Source organism: Sarcophilus harrisii, chromosome 6 (assembly GCF_902635505.1).
Source record: "Sarcophilus harrisii chromosome 6, mSarHar1.11, whole genome shotgun sequence".
Classification (NCBI taxonomy): Eukaryota; Metazoa; Chordata; class Mammalia; order Dasyuromorphia; family Dasyuridae; genus Sarcophilus; species Sarcophilus harrisii.
The window spans coordinates 150,871,775-150,892,964 of NC_045431.1; the positions used below are offsets into that span (position 1 = coordinate 150,871,775).

The 21,190-nt window shown below is 34.9% G+C and overlaps 2 protein-coding genes across 3 annotated transcripts; one reads left to right on the forward strand and one right to left on the reverse strand.

The window, feature by feature from the left end:
- Window positions 1-74: 74 nt before the first annotated feature.
- MRPS18C (mitochondrial ribosomal protein S18C) lies at window positions 75-5,462 on the forward strand. The gene is made up of 6 exons (XM_003772966.4): window positions 75-235; window positions 1,575-1,633; window positions 2,609-2,692; window positions 4,093-4,150; window positions 4,488-4,547; window positions 5,336-5,462. Exons 1-6 carry the CDS (start codon window positions 136-138, stop codon window positions 5,404-5,406), a joined length of 432 nt encoding a protein of 143 aa, XP_003773014.2. The 5' UTR covers window positions 75-135; the 3' UTR covers window positions 5,407-5,462.
- Window positions 3,196-20,986, reverse strand: ABRAXAS1 (abraxas 1, BRCA1 A complex subunit). 2 transcript variants are annotated; one of them, XM_012552051.3, is made up of 9 exons: window positions 20,824-20,986; window positions 15,717-15,807; window positions 13,348-13,384; window positions 11,080-11,146; window positions 9,443-9,636; window positions 8,700-8,819; window positions 7,683-7,767; window positions 7,386-7,500; window positions 3,196-6,830 (listed from the first exon to the last, which is right to left on the reverse strand). In XM_012552051.3, the coding sequence occupies exons 1-9, from the start codon at window positions 20,956-20,958 to the stop codon at window positions 6,409-6,411; spliced, it is 1,266 nt and encodes a 421-aa protein (XP_012407505.2). In that variant the 5' UTR covers window positions 20,959-20,986; the 3' UTR covers window positions 3,196-6,408. The 2 variants fall into 2 exon arrangements, with proteins under 2 accessions (XP_012407505.2, XP_012407504.2); XM_012552050.3 differs by having other exon boundaries at window positions 3,196-6,833; window positions 20,824-20,985.
- Window positions 20,987-21,190: the final 204 nt, after the last annotated feature.

Sequence of the window (21,190 nt, forward strand, 5' to 3'; positions counted from 1 at the left end):
AGAGAATAATTACGTCCGGTCTTGGGCCTCCGCAAAGTAAACCGTGAACCGGAAGGGATAATTCCGATTTTTTTTTTAAAGGCTTTTTTTTTTTTTTTTTTTTTGAGTGAGGCCGGGAAGGTTATTAGGCTTGCCATGGCGGTCCCAATCGGTTCTCTTGCGCTTGGGAGGGAGAAGATAATCATGCGTTTGGGAAGTGCTTGCATTGGCCGCGCTTGCCGCGGGGTTCAGCCTGGTAAGCGCTCTCTCCCTCCGCTTTTTTGATCTCTTGCAAAATCGGGAGCTGCGGTCTCGGGGGTTGGGGGAAGGAGTGACCCAGCAGCCAAGGCTAAGCTCTAAGAGACTTCTCTACTAGCGAGCCCGGGCTGTTCCTTCCCCATTAATTAGTCAGTCATTCAGTCAACTCGCATTAAGCGTTTGCCACGTTCCCGGCGTCGTTCTGTGGGGCAGGGCATAGAGCATGGGACCGAGGCAAAAGATCCGAGTTCAAATTCGGCCTCGGACGCTTACAGATGCGTGACCTCGGACAAGTCACAACCAGCCTACTTACGCTTCCTCGTCTGCAAAAATGGATGTGATAATAAAATCTGCCTTCCAGGTTGTTGGATTAGCTGAGCAGTCTGTGAAACAGCTAGCGCACGTTAGGGCCTTGATACATAGTAACTTTTCTGGGTCCCCACCTCCTACCCCTCACGTTCTTTTAGGGGAGGAACTAGGTGGTTGCTTATTGGTCTCTGTAGTAACAGTCTAATAGACACTTGAAGAATTGAAAGCCCCATGAACCATTTTTTTGTGCTGTGTGGCGCACACATAGGCCTCTTAGGGCTTCTTCCCATCACTTCGTACAACGCCGATCATTTTCCCACTTCTCCCGGAGCCGGGCCGGACACCTTTCCGTGACGGCCCATCTTCACCTCCCGGCCTCCCTGACAGCCTTCCAAGCGCCCCTTACACCGCGCCTGGTGCAGCAAGGCTTTCTCCATCAGATGTCTATTCCCGCGCCCTCCCTCTATAATCATTTACACTACGTATTTCGCACGTCATCTTTCCCATCAGATTGCCAACAGCTGGAAAGCAGGGGCTGCCTTTCTTGGTCTCTGCGGACTTCAGCGAACCTCCGCCAACACAGTGGGCGTTGCAAGTTCATCCACTGATGGCTTCCCGAGGCCCGCACCAGGGACCACAATACTAAGAGATGCAATCAAGTTGATCTAGGCCTTCCCCCTTTATTTTAATCTCATCATTTGTCCCTTATTCAACAAACTGGTATGAATTTAATTCAGGCTAGGCTACCTTATCTCTTAACTGTTTGCAAATTCCAAGAAGTGAGCTGGGGTGGAGGGAGGGGGGAATTTTTTCCTGCATTAGGACCAAAATGGGACCTCCCAAAAAAGAGGATGCACTTGAATTCACATTTTTAACTTATTTGGCATATAAGAGGCTTGCGCTCTACTTGCTAAAATGGTTGTAAAACAATAAGACTTTTCCTCTTGACTTTTTGGCCAAAAAAAAAAAAAAAAAAAAAAATCACTAAAGATGTAGTTAACAATTGATTTTTTCTGTTTTCTGTTTAGTTACAGTGCTTTGGAGAAGTTGTTCCCAGTATAAACAGGTGGCCAATAATGAAGACCTGGTAAGAAAGATTGCTGAACATGTTTAACATATATTGGATTACTTGCAGTCTGGGGGAAGAAGAAAAATTTGGAACACAAGATTTTGCAAGGGTGAATGTTAAAAAACTATTTTCGCATGTATTTTGAAAATAAAAGGCCATTCCTTTTTTTTTTTTTAATTGCCAAATTTCAAGTTCCTGTGGCTTTTGTAAATGAGATTGGACTCTCCCACTAGAGGAAACAAAGTTTTTAAAAAATCCTTTGTAACAAACTAGTTCTCAGTATGTTGTGTCATTTCGTAAGCTTTCTTGTAAGTATAAATAAGGATTATGTGGAAATATCAATGTTAATTTTTTTCTCTATAAACGATTAAATGTAAAATTATTAGCAAAAATACTTATTGCTGAAATTTTTCAGTATGAAAGTATGCCTTTCTTGATTTTGCTCCAAATATTTCCTCTCTTTTATGCTTCCACCTTATTTTCAGTTCAACTAACATTTTTAAGCACCATGTGCAAGATTATATGCTAGGTACATTAATTCAGGGTTTCTTAAACTTTTTCCACTCTACTCCTTTTCACCTGAGAAAATTTTCCATGACCCCAGATATATACATATGATAGGTATACAAATCAAATGTTTATTTAAAGATAATAAATTAAAACAGTTGATTACAAGACATAATGGGGATAACAACATATTTAGAGGCATTAGGCAAGTTTTTTTCAGAAACTACTTTGATTCATATTGTGCCTGATACTTTTCAACTTTGTCAAATTTTTTCACTTAATTGCTATTGAATTTCTGCTTTCTCATTTGTAAAATGGGGACAATACTTTGCTATGATTTTTAAAATTTTTCAAAAGGTGGTTATAAAACTCAGAAAAGATAATGCATATAAAGTGTTTGCCAAATTATTTAACTGCTATCTATATAGATGCCACTGAATTATAATTTTAAGAGATTCTTTTTCTTCCTCTTCCCTATAAATCTAGCCAGTTCCAATGGAAAATCCATACAAGGAACCAAACAAAAAATGTATTTTGTGTGGAAAACCTGTAGATTATAAGAATGTACAGGTAAGGCTTGAATTTATTACCAAAGATGCTTGTATGTGGGACTTTGCTGATAGTTGTTTAAAATTTTTTTAAATATTTTAAAAAACGGGAGCTTAATTGCAAACATTATACCTGCAATATCTGTTCATTTAATTTTAATTAACTGGAATTGCCAAATTATAGCAGTTATCCAGAGAAGTAAGTAAAAATGACTTAATAGATATCACAAAGCTCATGTATTTCATTTACTAAGTATTATATACTAATTTCTAACCAAGTTTATTTCCTGACAGATAGCTGATTAGAATGAACAAATTATATAAGATAGAAGAATTGTACAGCTAGAAAAGAAATGTAAAGTAATGGTAAGGGAGGAAAAACCACTGTAATATGTTGACATGAAAACTTTTAAATTTACTGGTATATGGAACCCTCCCCCTAGATAACTGATAATTCATAATAGTAATGGATCATTGCATAAACTTATATACACTATTCTTTGTATAATGAATCAGAAAGGTAAATAATTTTTGAATGCATTTTTATTCTTTTTCTCCTTATATTCTAAAAAAAACACTACATTTTTGTAACAGAACAATTGTGTAAAACCAGTACACTTGACACCATATGTAACACCTCTACAATCACTCAGTCGAGGAAATTTGTTTCACCATGAAGATTTTAGGACTAAGATTAAAGATGAACATGCAAAAGGAAAACTTTTTAGAAACTTGGTATTTAAGAGGAGGTAAACTTATTTCCTTCCCTGATGATAAGAAGTCTAAGCATATTTTTAATTGGAGATTTCATAGGAACACTTAAAACTTCAAGCTTATGTTGTTCAGTAATTGGGCTTAGTATTTCTTAAAAGATATTTGTGTCCCTTCCAAAAATAACATAGTACATATATGATTGTGTCAAACCTCACAGTTTAATAAGAGACATTTCAATGGATTTAGAAATCAAGACAACCTGGGCCAAGGTTTCAGTACTGTTATTTTCTAGCTCTATTGCTATGACACTGAGCACACCTTTTTTAAAACCCTATCTTTAAAATGGGAAAAACATACCTACCTGAAAGTGTTGTTCATTTTTTTTACCATGTAAATGTGAATTGGTATTATAGTACTGAAGGAAAAAAATTTTAAGACTTTTTAAAAGTTGTTTATCAGTTGTGGAAATATGTACAGAAGAATTGAACATGTTTAACATATATTGGATTACTTGCCATGGAAGGAAGGAAAAAAACCAAGACTTTACAAGAGCAAGTGTTGAAAACTAAATATATTTTGAAAAGAAAAAGCTTAGAAATTATTTTGAATGTAACTGGGGGAAAAATTAAAAACAGTGAACAGCTAAAAAGTTGTTTATCAGTTTAAACTACTAGTAATTTTGATTTTTGTTTATAAAACTATCAACAGCTTTTGTCTCAGTTTATTTCTCCATTCACTGGATGCATTTATGGAAGACACATAACAGGTATTTACATTAAAGCCTATTTGTGAATATTTTAATGTGTAAATGATTTAAAACCAATTTTAGTTTTATGTTTAAGAAAATAAGTTATTTTCTAATTAACTGGTGAATAGATGTTACAGGTTAGGCAAAGCAGTTGAATTTTGGGCAATCAAGGCTAAATTAACTATTGTAGTGCAACTCTCCAAAGCATAAAGGAAGGGAAATTTTGAAAGTAGTTTTTCTTTTAAAGCAAAGTTTACTTGTTTAGAAGTATATTTTAAGCATCCTAGGAACTTTTACGTAAGCATTAACTTTTTCTGTTTGGAATGAAATTAATGAAAATATTTTTCACTTATAGGCTTATGTGGGAAAAAACAGAGAGAGATTACAAAGGCTATTAAGCGGGCTCAGATAATGGGTAAGTGTTAGTGAATATTTACTATCCAATATTTTTTCCCCATCATACATTTTATGTGTTTTGGGGTACATTTCTAACCAATACCCAAGTCCCTCATAAGTTTCTCCTAAGAATTAAGCAGAAAAGCCTGATAATAACGAAGAGTGTCGTTTTGCCCTTTTGTTCTTTAATTTTGTATAGTTGTGCTGCTTTGGAAGGCTGCTTTCATTTACCTCGTGGTCAATGTATGTTCTTGTGTTTTCTTCACTGGCTAACCCATACATGTCTTGCTATGCTTTCTGAATTCATGTTCTTCATTCTTGTGGCACAGTGATATTATAGCTTTTTTGGCAACTGTCAAATTATTGGACAGCCAGCTTTCATTTATTTTTTTAAATGATGCTATGAATATTTTCCACATAATATTTTGACTTTCATTAATCTCCTTGGGATATAATCCCACGAGTGGGATTTTGGACCCAAGAAAGTGATTAAGTCACTTTTCTTAAATAATTCCAAAAATTCACAAAAACATTTGGGCTGTTCTACCAGCAAGGAAGTAAGCATATTTGTCTTCTAACAGGTTCTCATCCAACATAAATTTCACCTTTTTCTGCTATTCTTGGTTTGCATTTCTTCCTTTGCAGACACTTATCTTCTCTAATCACTAGTCTATTGAGGGAATGGCTCTTAATTTGTTTGCTCTAGATTTTGTTGGGGTATAAAAGCTTTTATTATATGTTTAAAATTTTTATAGTTTTTGTACAAATTACAGTGAAAAACTTAAAACAAATTATCTTTTTTTGCAGGATTTATGCCAGTTACTTACAAGGATCCTGCCTATCTGAAAGATCCCAAAATTTGTAACATCAAATATTGAGAAAAAAGCTAGTATCAATAAAATTTATTTGACAGATTATGTGTACTATCAATTGTTTCAATTCTAAAAACATTTCCTGCATGCAGAGGACCTGGCCTATTTCTGCATTGAGTTCTTTGGGCCTCAGTTTCCTCATCTGCAAAAGGAGGCTGGAAAAAATGGTTTCCAAGGAACTGTACGGCTCTTTCTTACCTGATTTCAAATAATTTTCACTCTTGTGGTAGAAAATTTAAAACTTAGCTGAATTGAATTTCAGCTACTGTAGCTGTGAACATGGGTTCTTGGTTCTATCAGCAGACCTCTTGATTTTACAGGGAAAGTGAGAGAGGCAAGTTATATATACACACACTAAATCAGAGGACTTGTTTGTTAGTTTTAAACTAAACCCTTTAGAATTTTAACTGAAATTTGTTCAAACATTGGGATGGACTTCAGAGATAAGTATCATTCTTTCATATCATGACAGATACCCCAAAAAAGTTTTTGCCACTGAAGAACTTTAATTTCTAGTGAGAGAAAAAAACATATATGAAGAGACACAGAAGGTGGCAAACTTCTTGATTGGGGACTACTGTAGACTTTAGGAATGACCAATCTGAAAGCTAATTTAAGCACAAGAAAATGTATACAGTGAAAACCTAAATTAAATTATGAAATTTCACTAAATTGGCATTTATTTCTTATACCAAGTTTTAAAAAGCTTCAGGTCTTAGAATTTTTTTTAATGAAATATTTTATCTACAAAGTGGATTAACAGTTTCCATAAAAGTTTTTATTTACAAACACTAAGAAACAACTTGGAAAAAGACTAATAATTTTTGATTTACTCCTAGAGTACTATAATAAAACTTGTCACATTCCTAAATTTCCAAAATACTTTAGAAAATTATTATAACTGAATAAGTTATAATAATTTTCCAAAGTATTGCTTCACATAAAGTATGTGAATGTTTTCCACTCTGTGGCCTTTTGATTAGTCAATCACAAAAATCATATGAAAGATCAGAAAGTTGGCGACTCTGGATATTCAATATCATCCTTCAATTTCTCAGCATCTTCATCCGTTTCTGTACTGCTTGTCAGTTCTTTTTCCTGTTGACTGTTTTCATGATCTATTTTACGAGACTGATTATGAATTTCTAATGACCGTACTTTCTTGACTGGGCTTTGGCTCTCTAAGTCAAGAGATTTACGCTTAATTCCACTTTTTGTTTCATCATCTTCTGGAAAATCAGGGCTTTCTAGCATCAGCGTTAATTCATTTACCAGATGAAGTTTAGGGTCAGTATTACAAGAGTTTCTAGAAACCTGCCTGCCTTTCAAACAAACAACACAGGAATGAAGAAGTTCACAAGTTGGGAAAAATGTCCTTAAAGCTTGACAGAGAAGAACATTCTCTTCTGGTTCCAGGGCGTGGCTTCTTACTGCTAAATCAAATAATGCAATTTTATTATTCAACATTATGTAAAAGTTCAGACTGACATGGGATGTCAGGATCTAGGGCCTCTCATAGCTTATTTGATCTAAGAGTCCAATTTCAAAATTTTATCCATAATAATATTTCTTAGGATATTCAGCAGGGTTAGCTTAAATTAGCCAAAGCTGATTTCCTAAATCAGAACTGAAGAAAGGGTCCTTTTCATTTAGCAAAAACTAACCAGAGATTGCTGACTATGTCAATTTTGTTAAAGTGAAAGTTAGGTAAAAGTTCAATGACACCATTAAAAACAGTAGAATGGTGTGCACTATAACTAGTTATGACAGGATATCCAAGCTATTACTTTCTGAGCCTCTGGGTTTTGTTGGGATTTTTTTTTTTTTTGGTAAAACTGGGAGTGCACGGGTTGTTTGTAAAGTAACAAGTTTTTGTCAATATGAAAGTGCTAGGTAAGTGAATTGTTATGGATATCTTTGAATGGCAGCCCTAAAAGAATAAAATATGACAAAACAGTGTAAGAATTATTAACTTTTCTTTTTACCTGATGCTAGAGCCTTTGCTCTCTTCCTCCTTGCAAGTTCTTCTTTTAGATGATTTATATCCTTTATTAATTTTTCTACTAACTGCTCACTCTCTAATACTTGAGTGCATATTTCCTACAAAAGAAAATCAGTTTAATTATACAGATAACATTCCAATTCATGATACATTAACAGCTTATACTAAGTAAAAGGAATTCTACTGGATAGAAGAACATAACAAATTCTAACACTTCCTGAATTGCATCACCCACTATTTCCAAATCTAGAATAATCTTTAAAAGATTTGAAATAATTACCTTTAATTCTTCCTGTATGGTGGTATACAGTTCACTTATCTTCTGAACCTCTTTTAAAGTCCCATCTTCATTAAAAAATTCTGACCTGTTGGTGAAAGATAAAGGATTTCCTTTTATGTAAATGTATATTACATTATAAATATAATTTATCTGCAAAATGAAAATTTGATGGAGATAATGTAGGAACCTTGAATACCAATTTCGTGAATCAGGAGGAAGGAAGTAGAACACAATTGTTTTTTTTGTTTTGTTTTTTTTTTTAATTTAAGGGAAAAGTAAGAAAGGTGAAATATGTTGTAGGGTCGAAAGATTTTTTTTTTTTTTTTTTTTTTTTAAGGATGAAATAGAAGATAAGGCAAGAAAATCTAAACTCTTAAAAGATAAATGATGGAACATGGTCCTAGAAGAATGGTGATAGGAAGTCATAGTATTATGCAGATTAGCAGAATTTTGAAAGAGAAAGACCCCTCTTTCTTTCATCATCAAAGAAAGAAGTGATGAAGATCAGGAAGCTCATAGTGAGTGGGTTTTTATTAATATGATAGATAGTAAAGATCTTTGGAAGTTGAAAAGGGAATGAAAGCAAAGTTGAGACAGAAAGGAAAATGTTTGGGCCAGCCATTTGGGAAAGAATGGAATTTCAAAAGCAAAAGCTCCAATCATAAGCCATATTCCCCAGCAAGCCCCAGATCCAAGTTTAGAGATACCATGAGGCTATTGGCACTTTTCAAATACCTTGGACAAATTGAATATATAACATGTTTCCTCATTTATGTATTGTAGGATAGGCAATGAAAGAGGAATAAAAGGATTATCAAGAAGGCATGAGGATCTGATGAAAGTGTTAAATTATAAATTTAGTCAGACTATATGCAAAGTGACTTTAGCTTTAAAATTAATTCAAGTTTTGAATCTTTTAAATTTAATGATACAAAAAAATTACGACTTGTCCCTCTCATCCCCATCCCCAAGAAAATAAGTATATTTGAACAGTCAGTGGCTGAGGAACCATCTTACCTATGTGCATGGACTGTTCGGCCAAAGGCAGTAGATATGTAGGAACCTGACACAGTTTTATATCCCTGCAGCTCAGATGTTCCCAAGTTGGTCACCACTAAAGGTACTTTATGGAAAACTCTAAAAAACATTTTTGATATGAATTTATAGAAAAGCTGAAAATTAGCAGTAGTACTTTATTATTTTCATTTCCTATTCTTAACAGACCACCCTGCACAAATGAGACAGACAAATATCCTCTAATACTTGTTTAAAAAAAAAAATTACTCCTCTAAAACAAATCCAATTTATAAGCAATTACTTTTATCTATAACAACTATCAATTACTGTAATATTAAAAACACTTGATGCTTTATATGGGTTAGTTCATTTAAAATGGAATACTACTATAATTAGGCACACGCTATTTTCCATTAGTTGGAAAAAAAAAAATCCAGCCATCAAGTCAATGTATTTTTGACAAATTTTTATGCTACTTGGTAAAGGTATCAATTTAACATGAGGCAGTATTACTCATATTAGTATCACTAAACAAAGGAGAAATCTGTGATTTTCTTCCCAATATTTCAGGGATTACTATGACCCTTTCTGCAAAAGGAAAGGCTCATCTCACATACATCCTTGCATAAAATGTTGTTATATCAACTTATACATTTGCATAATATATTTAAGAATTAAATATTGAAAAATCACAGTACACCCTGAACTTTACTAACTAATACAAATATGTGCCAACAACTTACCCTTCCTGAGGTCTATGTAATGCATGATCCAACCTATGAGTGGAGAAGCTTTCTGTGGTTATGCTTGGTGTTAGTAACAAAAAAACAAGTTCTTGATTTGAAAGACATTTTTGTAAATTTTTGTGAAGAATCTTCTCTCGAAATGTCATCATTTGATCTGAATTACGCCTGAATTTGTACCATCCAATAACATTCTAAGAGGGGGAGAATAAAATATTAATATTAATATTGTACTACCACAACGAGACAAAAAAATAAAACATTGAAAACAGCAATCACCATTTAGAAAAACTCTTGACAAACTTACAGATTTATAAATATACACTTTGTACAATCCAAAAATATAAGTATTGGTTTGTACTTAAAATATTCTTGTGCATTTTTTAGGTTTTACTAAAAAAAATTTTTTTTGAGAAAACGACTTTGCTATTTCTGACGTGAAACCTAAACTTTAATTTTTTGACATCATTTTAAAATGATTAATGTAACTGAGTTTAAAAGGTAAAATTCTCTATCAGTTAACCAAAAATGTTTATTCATAAGAATAAATCAGAAAGTTGATAGACTGCTCTGATAAGACCAAAAAGATATTCTGCTCAGTTTTAGGACTACATTTTAGAAAAGTTATTGATAAGCAGAAGGATGTCGAGATTAGGGCAACCAGGATGATGAAGGGTCAAGTTCATAATATAAGGATTATTTGAAGGAACTTGAAATCTTTTGCCAAAAAAAAGATAAGATTTAGCAGAGATAGCCACCTTCTTCAAATATTTTAAAAACTGTCCTCTGGAAAAAAGGATCAGACTTGTTCTGTGTGGTCTCAAAGAGTAGAATTATAAGCAAGTTGATTTAGGTAAGAAAAAATTTCTTAAAGAGTTGTCCAAAAGTAGGTTTCCTTGGGTGTTTTGGGTAAATAAGGATTTAGTTATTTGAGGTAGTTAAGCAAAATTTTGACAAATATTTAAAGATCCTTTTTTTCAGAAGCCATCTGACCTAATCCTCTCCTTTTGAAGATGAGGAAACATACTTAGGGAGGTGAAATGATTTGCCCAAGGTCCTCTGACTCTGGAACCAGTGCTCTTCCCACTAAAGGAAGAATCCTTTAGGCTTAGAATTTCCTTCTGAGTTCTAACTGAACTCTCAAATTCTGCAGCAAGGAGCCTGTCACTCATATCTGGAAAGAATTTAGAATTTGCTTGCTTCCTACCCCCCCCCCCCCAACAGAAGCAATTGAGGTTAAGTGATTTGCCCAAGGTCATACAACTAGGAAGTGTTAAGGGTCTGAGACATTTGAACTTGGGTCCTCCTGACTTCAGAACTGGTGTGCGATCTACTGCACCACCTAGCTGCCCTGGAGCTTACTTTTTTTTTTTTTTAAAAGGGTTTTTGGGCATACTTTATCTTCCTTTGACATATGAGAAAACAGGCTGAGAGAAGCCCATTGACTTGCCTATAGCCCCACACTAACTTGCCTTTCATCTTTTTTCCCCCCACCCAACTTGGAGGATAATATGAAGTTATATGAAATATAAAAGTTATATATGCAAAGTTAATATGACTTTTTTTTACTCTTGTTAGAAACAAACAAAAAAATCAGATAATTAAAGAAGTGTCACAGAGATAGAAAGAATTCCAACCTTTTTGCAGCATGAAATTATTTTCTTCAGCGCCTGCTCATTTACTTCACCTATTGAGTTATAAAAGCTAAAAAGAGGCAGATGAAAATATATTTCAATTGAAATTCCTTTATAAAGAATCCCCTCAATGCCAGTATCATATTGCAATTGGTCCTAACCAAAGTACCTCAATCCAAAGCAACAAGTATCAATGTGCCAGCAAAGTTAACAGGAAACATGTCTGCCTTGACATTCTAGACCCTAACATACCTTATGAGCTTACATGACAAATGAACTCTAAAATATATAAAAAATATCTTCTAAAAGTTTTCAAATAAAGTTGCTTAATTCCTAGTCTACCAGCTGTTATTCTGTTCTTTAAAAGAACATATCAAGAAACTTTTATTTTAAAAGTTATTTAAAGTTATTATTTGTTTTTATATCACTTTTCTTATATTCCTTGTGCTACTTCCCCAAAAATCATCCCTGGCAACTGAATGTTAAAAAAAAAAAAAAAAAAAAAGAGAGAGAGAAAAAACCCAACAAATCTAACTTATCAATTGAATCTGACAGTATATGCAGTATTTTGCACCTACAGTCTACCACTTCTGCATGGGAGATCAAAGCCCACCTTTCTAGTCTTCTTTTATCTTACAGAGTACAATATCCCGACTCATTAGTCCGGTGGTACTGGTCTCCTTGCTGTGAACAAAACACTCCATCTTCTAACTCCACGCACTTTCACTAGCTATCCTCTCATGCACAGAATGTTTTCTCTCCTGATCTGTCTCCTAGCCTCTCTCAAGTCCTAACTACAGTCCTATCTTCTTCAGGAAGCTAGCATCTCACCTCTGTTGATTATTTCCAATATATTCAGTGTATGTCTTGTTTGTAATTAGATAAAACTTTCATGTCTCCTAATTCGATTTTGAGTTTCTTGAAGACATAGACTATTTTTTCCTTTCTCCATATTCGTAGAACTTAGCACAGTGCCCAGCAAATAATAAATGATTATATTGATTGAAATCTCCTTTTGGATATCAGAGATAAAAAGAAAATTTCTAAATAGTTTTTATTAAAAATTTTGCCTATCGAGAACACACATGAGTTATGTGCAACATAGATAAAACCTGTTTATCAGAAGTACTTATTTCAAACATGCCTAATTATGACCTATACAGAACAACAACAACAACAAAAATAGGTGAACTTATTGATTGGAAACTTCACATAACTAAGGAGTCCGAACTTGCTGAGTTGTGCAAAATATTTGTAGAGAAAAATACTTGGAAAGGATTGAAAGATCCTGAGGTAGATCGAGATAGGGCAGAGGAGAAACACAAAGTACTCCAATGGCTGCTCTTTGACAAAAAGGACTATTAAAAGGATCCATTATAGTTGCTATTTTCTATATCTAACCTCACCAATCTATGGTTCCCTTGTTTTTGGCAACTTTAATATCTTTTCATTCCTGATACACAACAGATTTTGAAATTGCTATTCATTATAGCTCAATATTTGATAAAAAATCAGTACTGATTGGACTTGGAGGCAAGAAGAGCTAGCTGGGTTTATAGTCTTCCTTGGATACTAGATATGTTACTGTGGCCAAGACACTTATGATTTATAAATAAATAGGTGGGATTTTCCAGACCAATGAAATCCTAAATCCTTGAAGAAACAAAAGACTTGATCTGTCAATCAATATAGTCAATAAGCATCAATTAAGAGCTTACTCTGGGTCAACAACTGTGCTAAACCTGAGGATACAAGTTCAGAAAAAAAAAAAACCAATCTCTCAAAGAGCTCAGAGCTCACATTCCAATGGCAAAGCAAACATGTAAAAATATTGTACATATAAGTGGATGGGAGAAGTACAAAAAGATTCATTGAAGCAATTTGTACATAAACACTGGAAAGTACACTGAAAAGCATGAAGCTTCACTCTAGTTTTGACTTTCTCAATTGTGAATTCTGAGCAAAGTCACTAAAAATCTTCTTGGCCACGTTTCTTGACATAAGTGTTACTTTTTTCTACTTTCTTCAACTTCTTTACCCAACAGCCCCGTAGCCTCCTTCTACAAGTACAATTTATGGCCCTTACAGTTGTACTTAGGGGCATCTTTTAAGAACCTAAGCTTCTTGAAGGCAAGCACTGTTATTTTTATCTTTGTAATTTTCAGTGTAATTCTTCGCATGTAATAGGTGTTTAATAAATTATTACTTGCTTGCTTGACATAACCAATCACAAACTATTGATCAGAATTCTTCACATGTTGTAACACTTACCTGAAAAGCTGATAGCATGGAATGTACTTTTGTATGTCTGAAAGGATAAGATGAGTATTTTTATGTTAATTGAATTGAAATTCTTAACACTGCAAATAAAGATTACAAATATTTCCCAAAGACACAAACTTAGTCTAGTATATTTTTCACTGATTTTCAAGATGTTCTTTCTCTACTTTCATATTTTAATGAAACATTAGTATTAGTAGCATAAAATCTTTTATATATTCTTTATAACCATGTTCTTGGTTTATTAATAATACTAAATTCCACACAAGAACTATTTTTTATAATAATTAATAAACTTTAAGCAATAAACTACATACTTTGTAATTGATGCCTAATGTAATACAGAGGCCTGCTTTTAAGGCCAGTAAAACTTAAGTTCAGGTCCTGCCTCAGAAACATATTGGCCAAGTGACTCTTGGAACCTTATGGAATCTCTCAGTGCCTAAATAAATCTTTAAACCTCTAGGATTTATACCAAGAATGCAGGGCTGGTTCAAGATTAGGAAAACTATTAGCATAATTGACTGTATCAATAACCAAATGAACAAAAACCATATCATTATCTCAATAGATGCAGAAAAAGCATTTGGTAAAATCCAACACCCATTCCTATTAAAAACCCTAGAGAGTATAGGAATAAGTGGATTTTTCCTTAAAATGATCAATAGCATCTATTTAAATCCATCAGCAAGCATCATATGTAATGGGGACAAACTAGAACCATTCTCAATAAGAGCAGGAGTGAAATAAGGCTGCCCACTATTACCATTAGTATTGAATATTGTATAAGAAATGCTAGCATTGGCAATAAACAAAGAAAAAGAGATTAAACGAATTAAAGTAGATCATGAAGAAACCAAATTATCACCCTTTGTAGATGATATGATGGCATACTTACAGAACACTAGAGAATCAATTAAAAAACTACTAGAAACAATTCACGATTTTAGCAAAGTTGCAGGATACAAAATAAATCCACATAAATCATCAGCATTTTTATATATTATTAACAAAGTCCAGCAGCAAGAGATACAAAAAGAAATTCCATTCAAATTAACTGTTGATAGTATAGAATCTGTCTGCCAAGGGAAAGTCAGGAACTATATTTACACAATTACAAAACACTTTCCACACAAATAAAGCCAGATCTAATTAGTTGAAAAAATATCAAGTGCTCATGGATAGGCCAAGTGAATATAATAAAGGTGACAATATATCTAAATTAATCTATTTATTTAGTGCCATACCAGTCAAACTCCCAAGAAATTATTTTACAGATCTAGAAAAAATAGTAACAAAGTTCATTTGGAAGAACAAAAGGTCAGGAATTTCAAGGGAATTAATGAAAAAAATACTAATGAAGGTGGCCTAGCTATGCCAGACCTAAAACTATATTATAAAGCAACAGTCATCAAAACTATTTGGTACGGCTAAGAAATAGAGTAATTGATCAGTGGAATAGGTTAGGTTCACAGGACAAAATAGTCAATAATTATAGCAATCTAGTGTTTGAGAAACCCAAAGCCCCTAGCTTTTGGGAATAAGAACTCACTATTGGAAAAAAATTGCTGGGAAAATTGGAAACTAGTATGAAAGAAATTAGGGCTTGACCCACACCTAACACCACATACAAGATAAGACCTAAATGGGTTCATGATTGAGACATAAAGAGTGATATTATAAGCATATTGGAAAAACATAGGACAGTTTACCTGTCAGATCTATGGAGAAGGAAGGAATCTGTGTCCAATGGAACTCATTGAACAGCAGATAGATAATTTTGATTTATATTAAGTTAAAAAGTTTTTGTACAAACAAAACTAATGCAGACAAGATCAGAAGTGAAGCAATAAATTGGGAAATCATTTTTACATTTAAGGGTCTGATAAAGGCCTCATTTCCAAAATACACAGAGAACTGACTCAAATTAATCATTTGGTATTGGCTAAGGATCTCTGGAATAGGTTAAGGACACAATAGTTAATGACTATAGTAGTAATCTATTATTTGATTAAATCCAAAGATTCCCAAAACTCCAAGAACACACTTTTTGACTAAAACTGTTAAGACTGCATATATTTAACCTATATGAGATTGTTACCTGTCTTTGGGAAGGGAAAGGGAAGAAGAAAATTTTGGAACTCAAAAATTTATAAAAATGAATGCTAACGGCTGTCTTTACATATAATTGGACAAATAAAACACTATTGAAAAGGTTTTGTTTTTTTTTAAAGATTATATATGCAAAAAGTTTGATAAACATTAAAAACCTATATAAACCATAAAAATATAATTAAAAAAAAGCATTTATCCACATCATTTTCAGATCTGACATACAGGTACACATATGATATACTCACCAATTGTATAAACAACTTCAACATCATTTAACTGAGAATCTGTAATGCTGTTCTTGGCTTCACCTTTTACTTCCCCAAGGAGAAAACCTTCCTATGGGATAGAAAAGAGAAGCAATATGTGAAATAAGCTAACATTTACTATATCTTTACTAATTAATTCACTCCAAATCTAAGCATCTAACAATGGATACAAAAGGATATCCAAAGAGGACCAAAAGAACACTTCATTTGGCCTACTTGAAGAAAGAGAAGGAATGGGTCAAGTAACAAGCAAAGACAGTATATTAAAATAAATGGTATAACTATTACAAAAATTGTGATAAGGGAAAGATTAGTATGGACCGTATTACTGATGGTTAGCATTCATTTTTTGCCCCCAACCATGGGGATCCCCCAAAGTTCTGTCCTTAGAATGATCTGTCTCCTAAGGGTTAAAATATCATTTTTATACAGAGGATTCATAAATATATTCATATCCAGCCCTAATCTTTCTCTAGAATTGCAGTCCCACATCACCAACTGTCTCTCTGGATATCTCAGGCAATTCAAGCACAATATATCCCATACAAACCAAATAATCTTCCCCTTTGACCTTTCTGTAAATTCTCTATTCTGTTGAGATTACCACCAATTTTCCTGTCAGTCAAGTCTGAAACTTCAGAATCATCAACAGTTCCTTTCTGCCACCCCTTAATGTAATTCACTGCCCAGTTGTGTGCAGTTATAGCTCAACATTTTTCCTATCCATACCTTTCCCCCACTCATGTAGTCTCTACTCTATTTTCCTGGACTGTTATAACCTAATCAATTTTTCCCCAAATTTCCTTTGTTCCTTTTTCCCTCTCTAATTCATTCTCCACAACTGTCAAAATAATCTTCCTAAATCTAATTATGCTATTCCCTACTCAAAAATCTCAGTGGTTTTCAAAATACCAACTCACCTTGGCATTTAAAAATCCTTGTCTGGCTGTAGCTAACTTTCCAAATGTATGTCACATATATTTATGTATAAGCCTAAATGGCCCTACTCCATGTTCCCAGAACATAATGTCCTATTTCTCACCCATAGTCCTATAAACAAGATATTATCTATGTCTTTTAGACTGCACAGCTTCCTTCCATACTTAGCTAAGAGGCCATTTTCTTCTTGAACCTTTTCCTGACTTCTCTGGAAGTTAACATTCTTTCCTTCCTCAAATTACATTGTATTTACATCTGTTTATATGTTGTATATTTCACTAGAATATAAATTCTTTCAAGAAAGGGGCTTTTCAGCTCTCTTTTTAAATACCCAGTACTTAGCATAGTGCCTGAATACAGTAACTCTTAATGTTTATTGAATGAAGTAGGACCATAAGCTAAACTCTGAGGGTAGAATTTAGTCGGTCAATAAGCATTTATCAATGTGTCAAAAGATTTACCTATCATGTACCAGGCAGTATGTTAAGTGCTGAGGATACAAAGTTTAAAAAAAAAAAAACACAATCCTGTCTGTTTCAAGGAGTTCACAATCCAATAGGGAAAAGGACATTCTTGGGAAGAGAAATTATGTGTTAAAGTGTGGAATCAGGAATAAGTATGTCAAGTTCAGAAGATATGGATTTACCTAGCCTAGTTACAGTTGAAAGTTTATGGCATATAAGGATGACTTTAAAGTTTGGAGAGATTTGATTGCTGAAAGGAGTTCAAACTATTCTCTGAATGAGGATTCACTGGAGATTATTAAAGCCTATTAATCAACAAGCCAGGATAGACATAGGGGTTAAAAAAAGACCCAACGCAGTCCATGCCCTTGAAGAGTTAAAAAAAAAAAAAGGTAAATAAGGGCATTGAAGAGAGAAACTAACAGGTGAGGGGTTAAGAAAGAATTCATTTTGAAAGTGGTGAATGAGCTGAACTTTGAAGAACACTAGGAATTCTGAGAGGCAAGGAAGGAAGGAAAGAAATAACAGACAGTTGATAGAAAGTATGAAGTTAGGAAAGTGTTTAAAGGAAGAGTAAATAGGGTAGATTGTCTGGAAAGAGATTGCATCAAGGGGAGTAATGTGTAATATATCTGAAAAAGAAAGCAAGAGCAAATTAATGAAGAATTTTACTGTACATCTAAAACTGAGGGGTTTGTTTTTTGATTCTAAATCCCACTGGAAATTTCTCAGCAAGAGTGTCATGGTTATATCTATGCTGGATAATTAGAGAGGAGAAAGCCCTGAGCCAGAAAAACCAATCAAAAGGCTACTGTTCTGTAACAGCAGCAGTTAAAAAAAATATTTAGAAAATTATATTAAAGTCCTTGGGACTCTTCCTTGGGGAAGAGCGAAAAGTTCACTGACAAAATTATTTTGGATATCTTTTATTTAAAAAAAAAATTCATTCATGTCCAGTAAAACCCCTTCTCACCCACCTCCCATCGAACTTTCCCTGAGAATAAAGAAAAAGTACAGGCATCTGATTTGAAACCGTATGCTATACTCTAAACCCTATAGTCCTCTATCTCTCAATGGAAAGAATCTCTTCTGCTGGATCAATTAAAATTGGTCACTATAATTAAATGTACGAGCACCGATCCACACCCACATCATTTCTCTAAAGATTTGAGATATGATCAGATTTTTGAAGAAAAAATAAACCATGAAGAATGGAAAGATGCCTTTGACATAATTATCAGTTAAAAGAAAAGTGAGTGTAACAGGATTAAGTATTTTAGGAGACTGTACTCTATCTGTAGAAAAAAAGAAATAGATAGTGAAATAGGAATAAGTATGTTGTCTGAAGGAAAGGATGGCTAGGGAAGCCAATTATTTTAAAAGGGTTACACGTTTGCTTCACACCGGTATCTTCCTTTTTTAAAATCAAAGAGGTATGCATATTCCTGGAAATTTAAAATAAACATATACTAGCTCTGTAATCTCACTTCTACAAAAGTTCCAGTGTTTTACAACATTGCTGAACTGTTCAGTTTTCTTTTTTAATGACTTCTTTTAAAAGATTTATTTTCTTTATTTCACAACAAGCAAAAAGCCAAAAGAAACTTAGTACTTTCACAAATCAAACTGTGATGGCCAAGAAAACTTCCATGTGCCCAACTTTGAGTGTCAAGTATTCTGGGCTGCTTCTAACACTACCTACCTCTTAGGCAGAGACCATGAAATTCCCCAATTGAAAAAAGGTCAATGGTAAGAGCGGGAAGTTTTGAAAAGCAGAAATCTAAATTATCAACATCCATAAGGAAAAAAAATGCTTCAAATCACCAAGTAGAGCAACACTAATTAAAGCAACTGAGAGTACACCTCCTACTCTACGGATAGGGAAAGATGATAAAATCTGAATGATGATAAATATGGGAGGAGCTGCAGGAAAATAAGGAAACCAATTTGTTAGTGGTAGAGCTAACTAGTTGAACAATTTATAAGCAGTTTAGAACTATGCCCCTAAAGTTTTGTGACTGACCCAGAAGATATAATACTGGGCCTATACTCCCAAAAATGTCCAAAAAGAAAAAGGAAAAAGAAAGCAGTTTTTTTTTTTTTTTTTTATGGTGACAAACAAGAGATACCTATCAAATAGATAATGACTAAACAAATTGTGATGATATTGTGTTGTAGGAAAAGAAGGTGGAGATTGAAAAACTTAGCAAGACTTATGAAGTGAGTAAAATCAGGTGAATGATTAATACAAAACAGCACTGTAAAGAAAAATAATTTTGAACAACCTCAATGCGATGCCCACCATTCCAAAGGACCATGCATGCTACCCGCCTAGGCTGATACAGAATGAAAATATACATTTTTGGATATGGCCAAGGCAGGTTGATTTTACTTAAGGGTTTTTTTTTTCCTTTAAATTTAAGGGCTGGAAGTGTTACTACTGGGCTTATACCCCAAGGAGATACTAAAGAAGGGAAAGGGACCAATATGTGCCAAAATGTTTGTGGCAGCCCTGTTTGTAGTGGCTAGAAACTGGAAACGGAGTGGATGCCCATCAATTGGAGAATGGCTGAATAAATTGTGGTATATGAATATTATGGAATATTACTGTTCTGTAAGAAATGACCAGCAGGACGAATACAGAGAGGCTTGGAGAGACTTACATGAACTGATGCTAAATGAAATGAGCAGAACCAAGAGATCATTATATATTTCAACAACGATACTGTATGAGGATGTATTCTGATGGAAGTGGATTTCTTTGACAAAGAGAAGATGTAACTCAGTTTCAATTGATCAATGATGGACAGAAGCAGCTACACCCAAAAATGTAAACTGTTTGCATTTTTGTTTTTCTTCCCTGGTTATTTTTACCTTATGAATCCAATTCTCCCTGTGCAACAAGAGAACTGTTTGGATCTACACACATACATTGTATCTAGGATATACTGCGACATATTCAACATATATAGGACTGCTTGCCATCTGGGGGATGGGGTGGAGGGTGGGAGGGAAAAATCGGAACAGAAGTGAGTGCAAGGGATAATGTTGTAAAGAAAATTACCCTGGCATGCGTTCTGTCAATAAAAAGTTATTATAATAAAAAAAAAATTTAAGGGCTGGAGAAAATGCTATTAAAATGAATAATTAAACTACAAATCCAACAAAAGTCTGTGGGGTGCAGTGCCACCCTCAATACTAGATTTGCTGCCTAAATCAGACTAAAACGTAACTGGAAAATATTTAACAAATTAAATAAAAACGCAGTAAAATTTAGCCCATGTTAACGTCCATTGAATTGAGTATAAGCTGCGTTGGGGATTCCCCTATCTCCGTTCAGAGGCCTCCGTTTGGTTAATAAGAGTTTAAACGCCATCAAGGCTCTGGAAATTCGGATGCGCCTGGAGGTCACTTTCGTAGCTTGGGGAGGGGAAGGGTCAGGCCCGGGGTGTCCAGGCCGCGGAGACGCAACCCACTTAGAGGAGGCTCCGCTGGAAGAACGCCAAACCCATGCCGGCGCACAGTACCCGGCACATAATAGGTCCTTTAAAAATGGGGGAGGGGAGGCAAGTAAACACGGCGAGGAGGCGGGCGGTGGGGGTGGGGCGCTCTTCCCGCCCCTCCCCCAGCTTGGCGCTCGCCCCCCCCACCCCGGCCGTGGCCGTGACTCCTCGTGGCCTCACCGTGTCGGCGTTGGAGTTAAAATGCTGGAAGGCGAGGGAGCCAAACACGAACCCCGAGAGCTTCGCCGTCGTCTTCTCGCTCTCCATGCTAGCGTTCAGACCCGGGCCTCGGATGCCTTGTCGCCGCGCGCGCATGCGCCCCCTCCCCCACCAGCTGCCTCGTCTCTTCCGTGCGCTTGCGCTAGCCTGTGAGCCCAGAGAGCTCAGGCCCGGCGCTAGCTGGAACATCGAGGCGGAACGGGACCTAGAGCGCCCTCTGCCGGCGGAGGTCTCCGCCTCCCGGCGCGTGCTCGCCATCCCGCGGAGCCCCTTATGCCCCTCGGAGCCTCAGGCTTTTCCGGCTGCGTTTGCCAAACCGCCCCGCGCA

Bases quoted from the DNA above. Each gene is read 5' to 3' on its own strand.
- ABRAXAS1 (XM_012552050.3), bottom strand. From the start codon at position 20,958: ATGCGCGCGCGGCGACAAGGCATCCGAGGCCCGGGTCTGAACGCTAGC. The intron at 11,147-13,347 runs GTAAGTGTTACA...GCCTCTTTTTAG, and splicing joins CCATGCTATCAGCTTTTCAG to CTTTTATAACTCAATAGGTG. The intron at 7,768-8,699 runs GTAAGATGGTTC...TTTCACCAACAG, and splicing joins CGAACAGTCCATGCACATAG to GTCAGAATTTTTTAATGAAG.
- MRPS18C (XM_003772966.4), top strand. From the start codon at position 136: ATGGCGGTCCCAATCGGTTCTCTTGCGCTTGGGAGGGAGAAGATAATC. The intron at 236-1,574 runs GTAAGCGCTCTC...TTTTCTGTTTAG, and splicing joins TTGCCGCGGGGTTCAGCCTG to TTACAGTGCTTTGGAGAAGT. The intron at 2,693-4,092 runs GTAAGGCTTGAA...AACTATCAACAG, and splicing joins TAGATTATAAGAATGTACAG to CTTTTGTCTCAGTTTATTTC.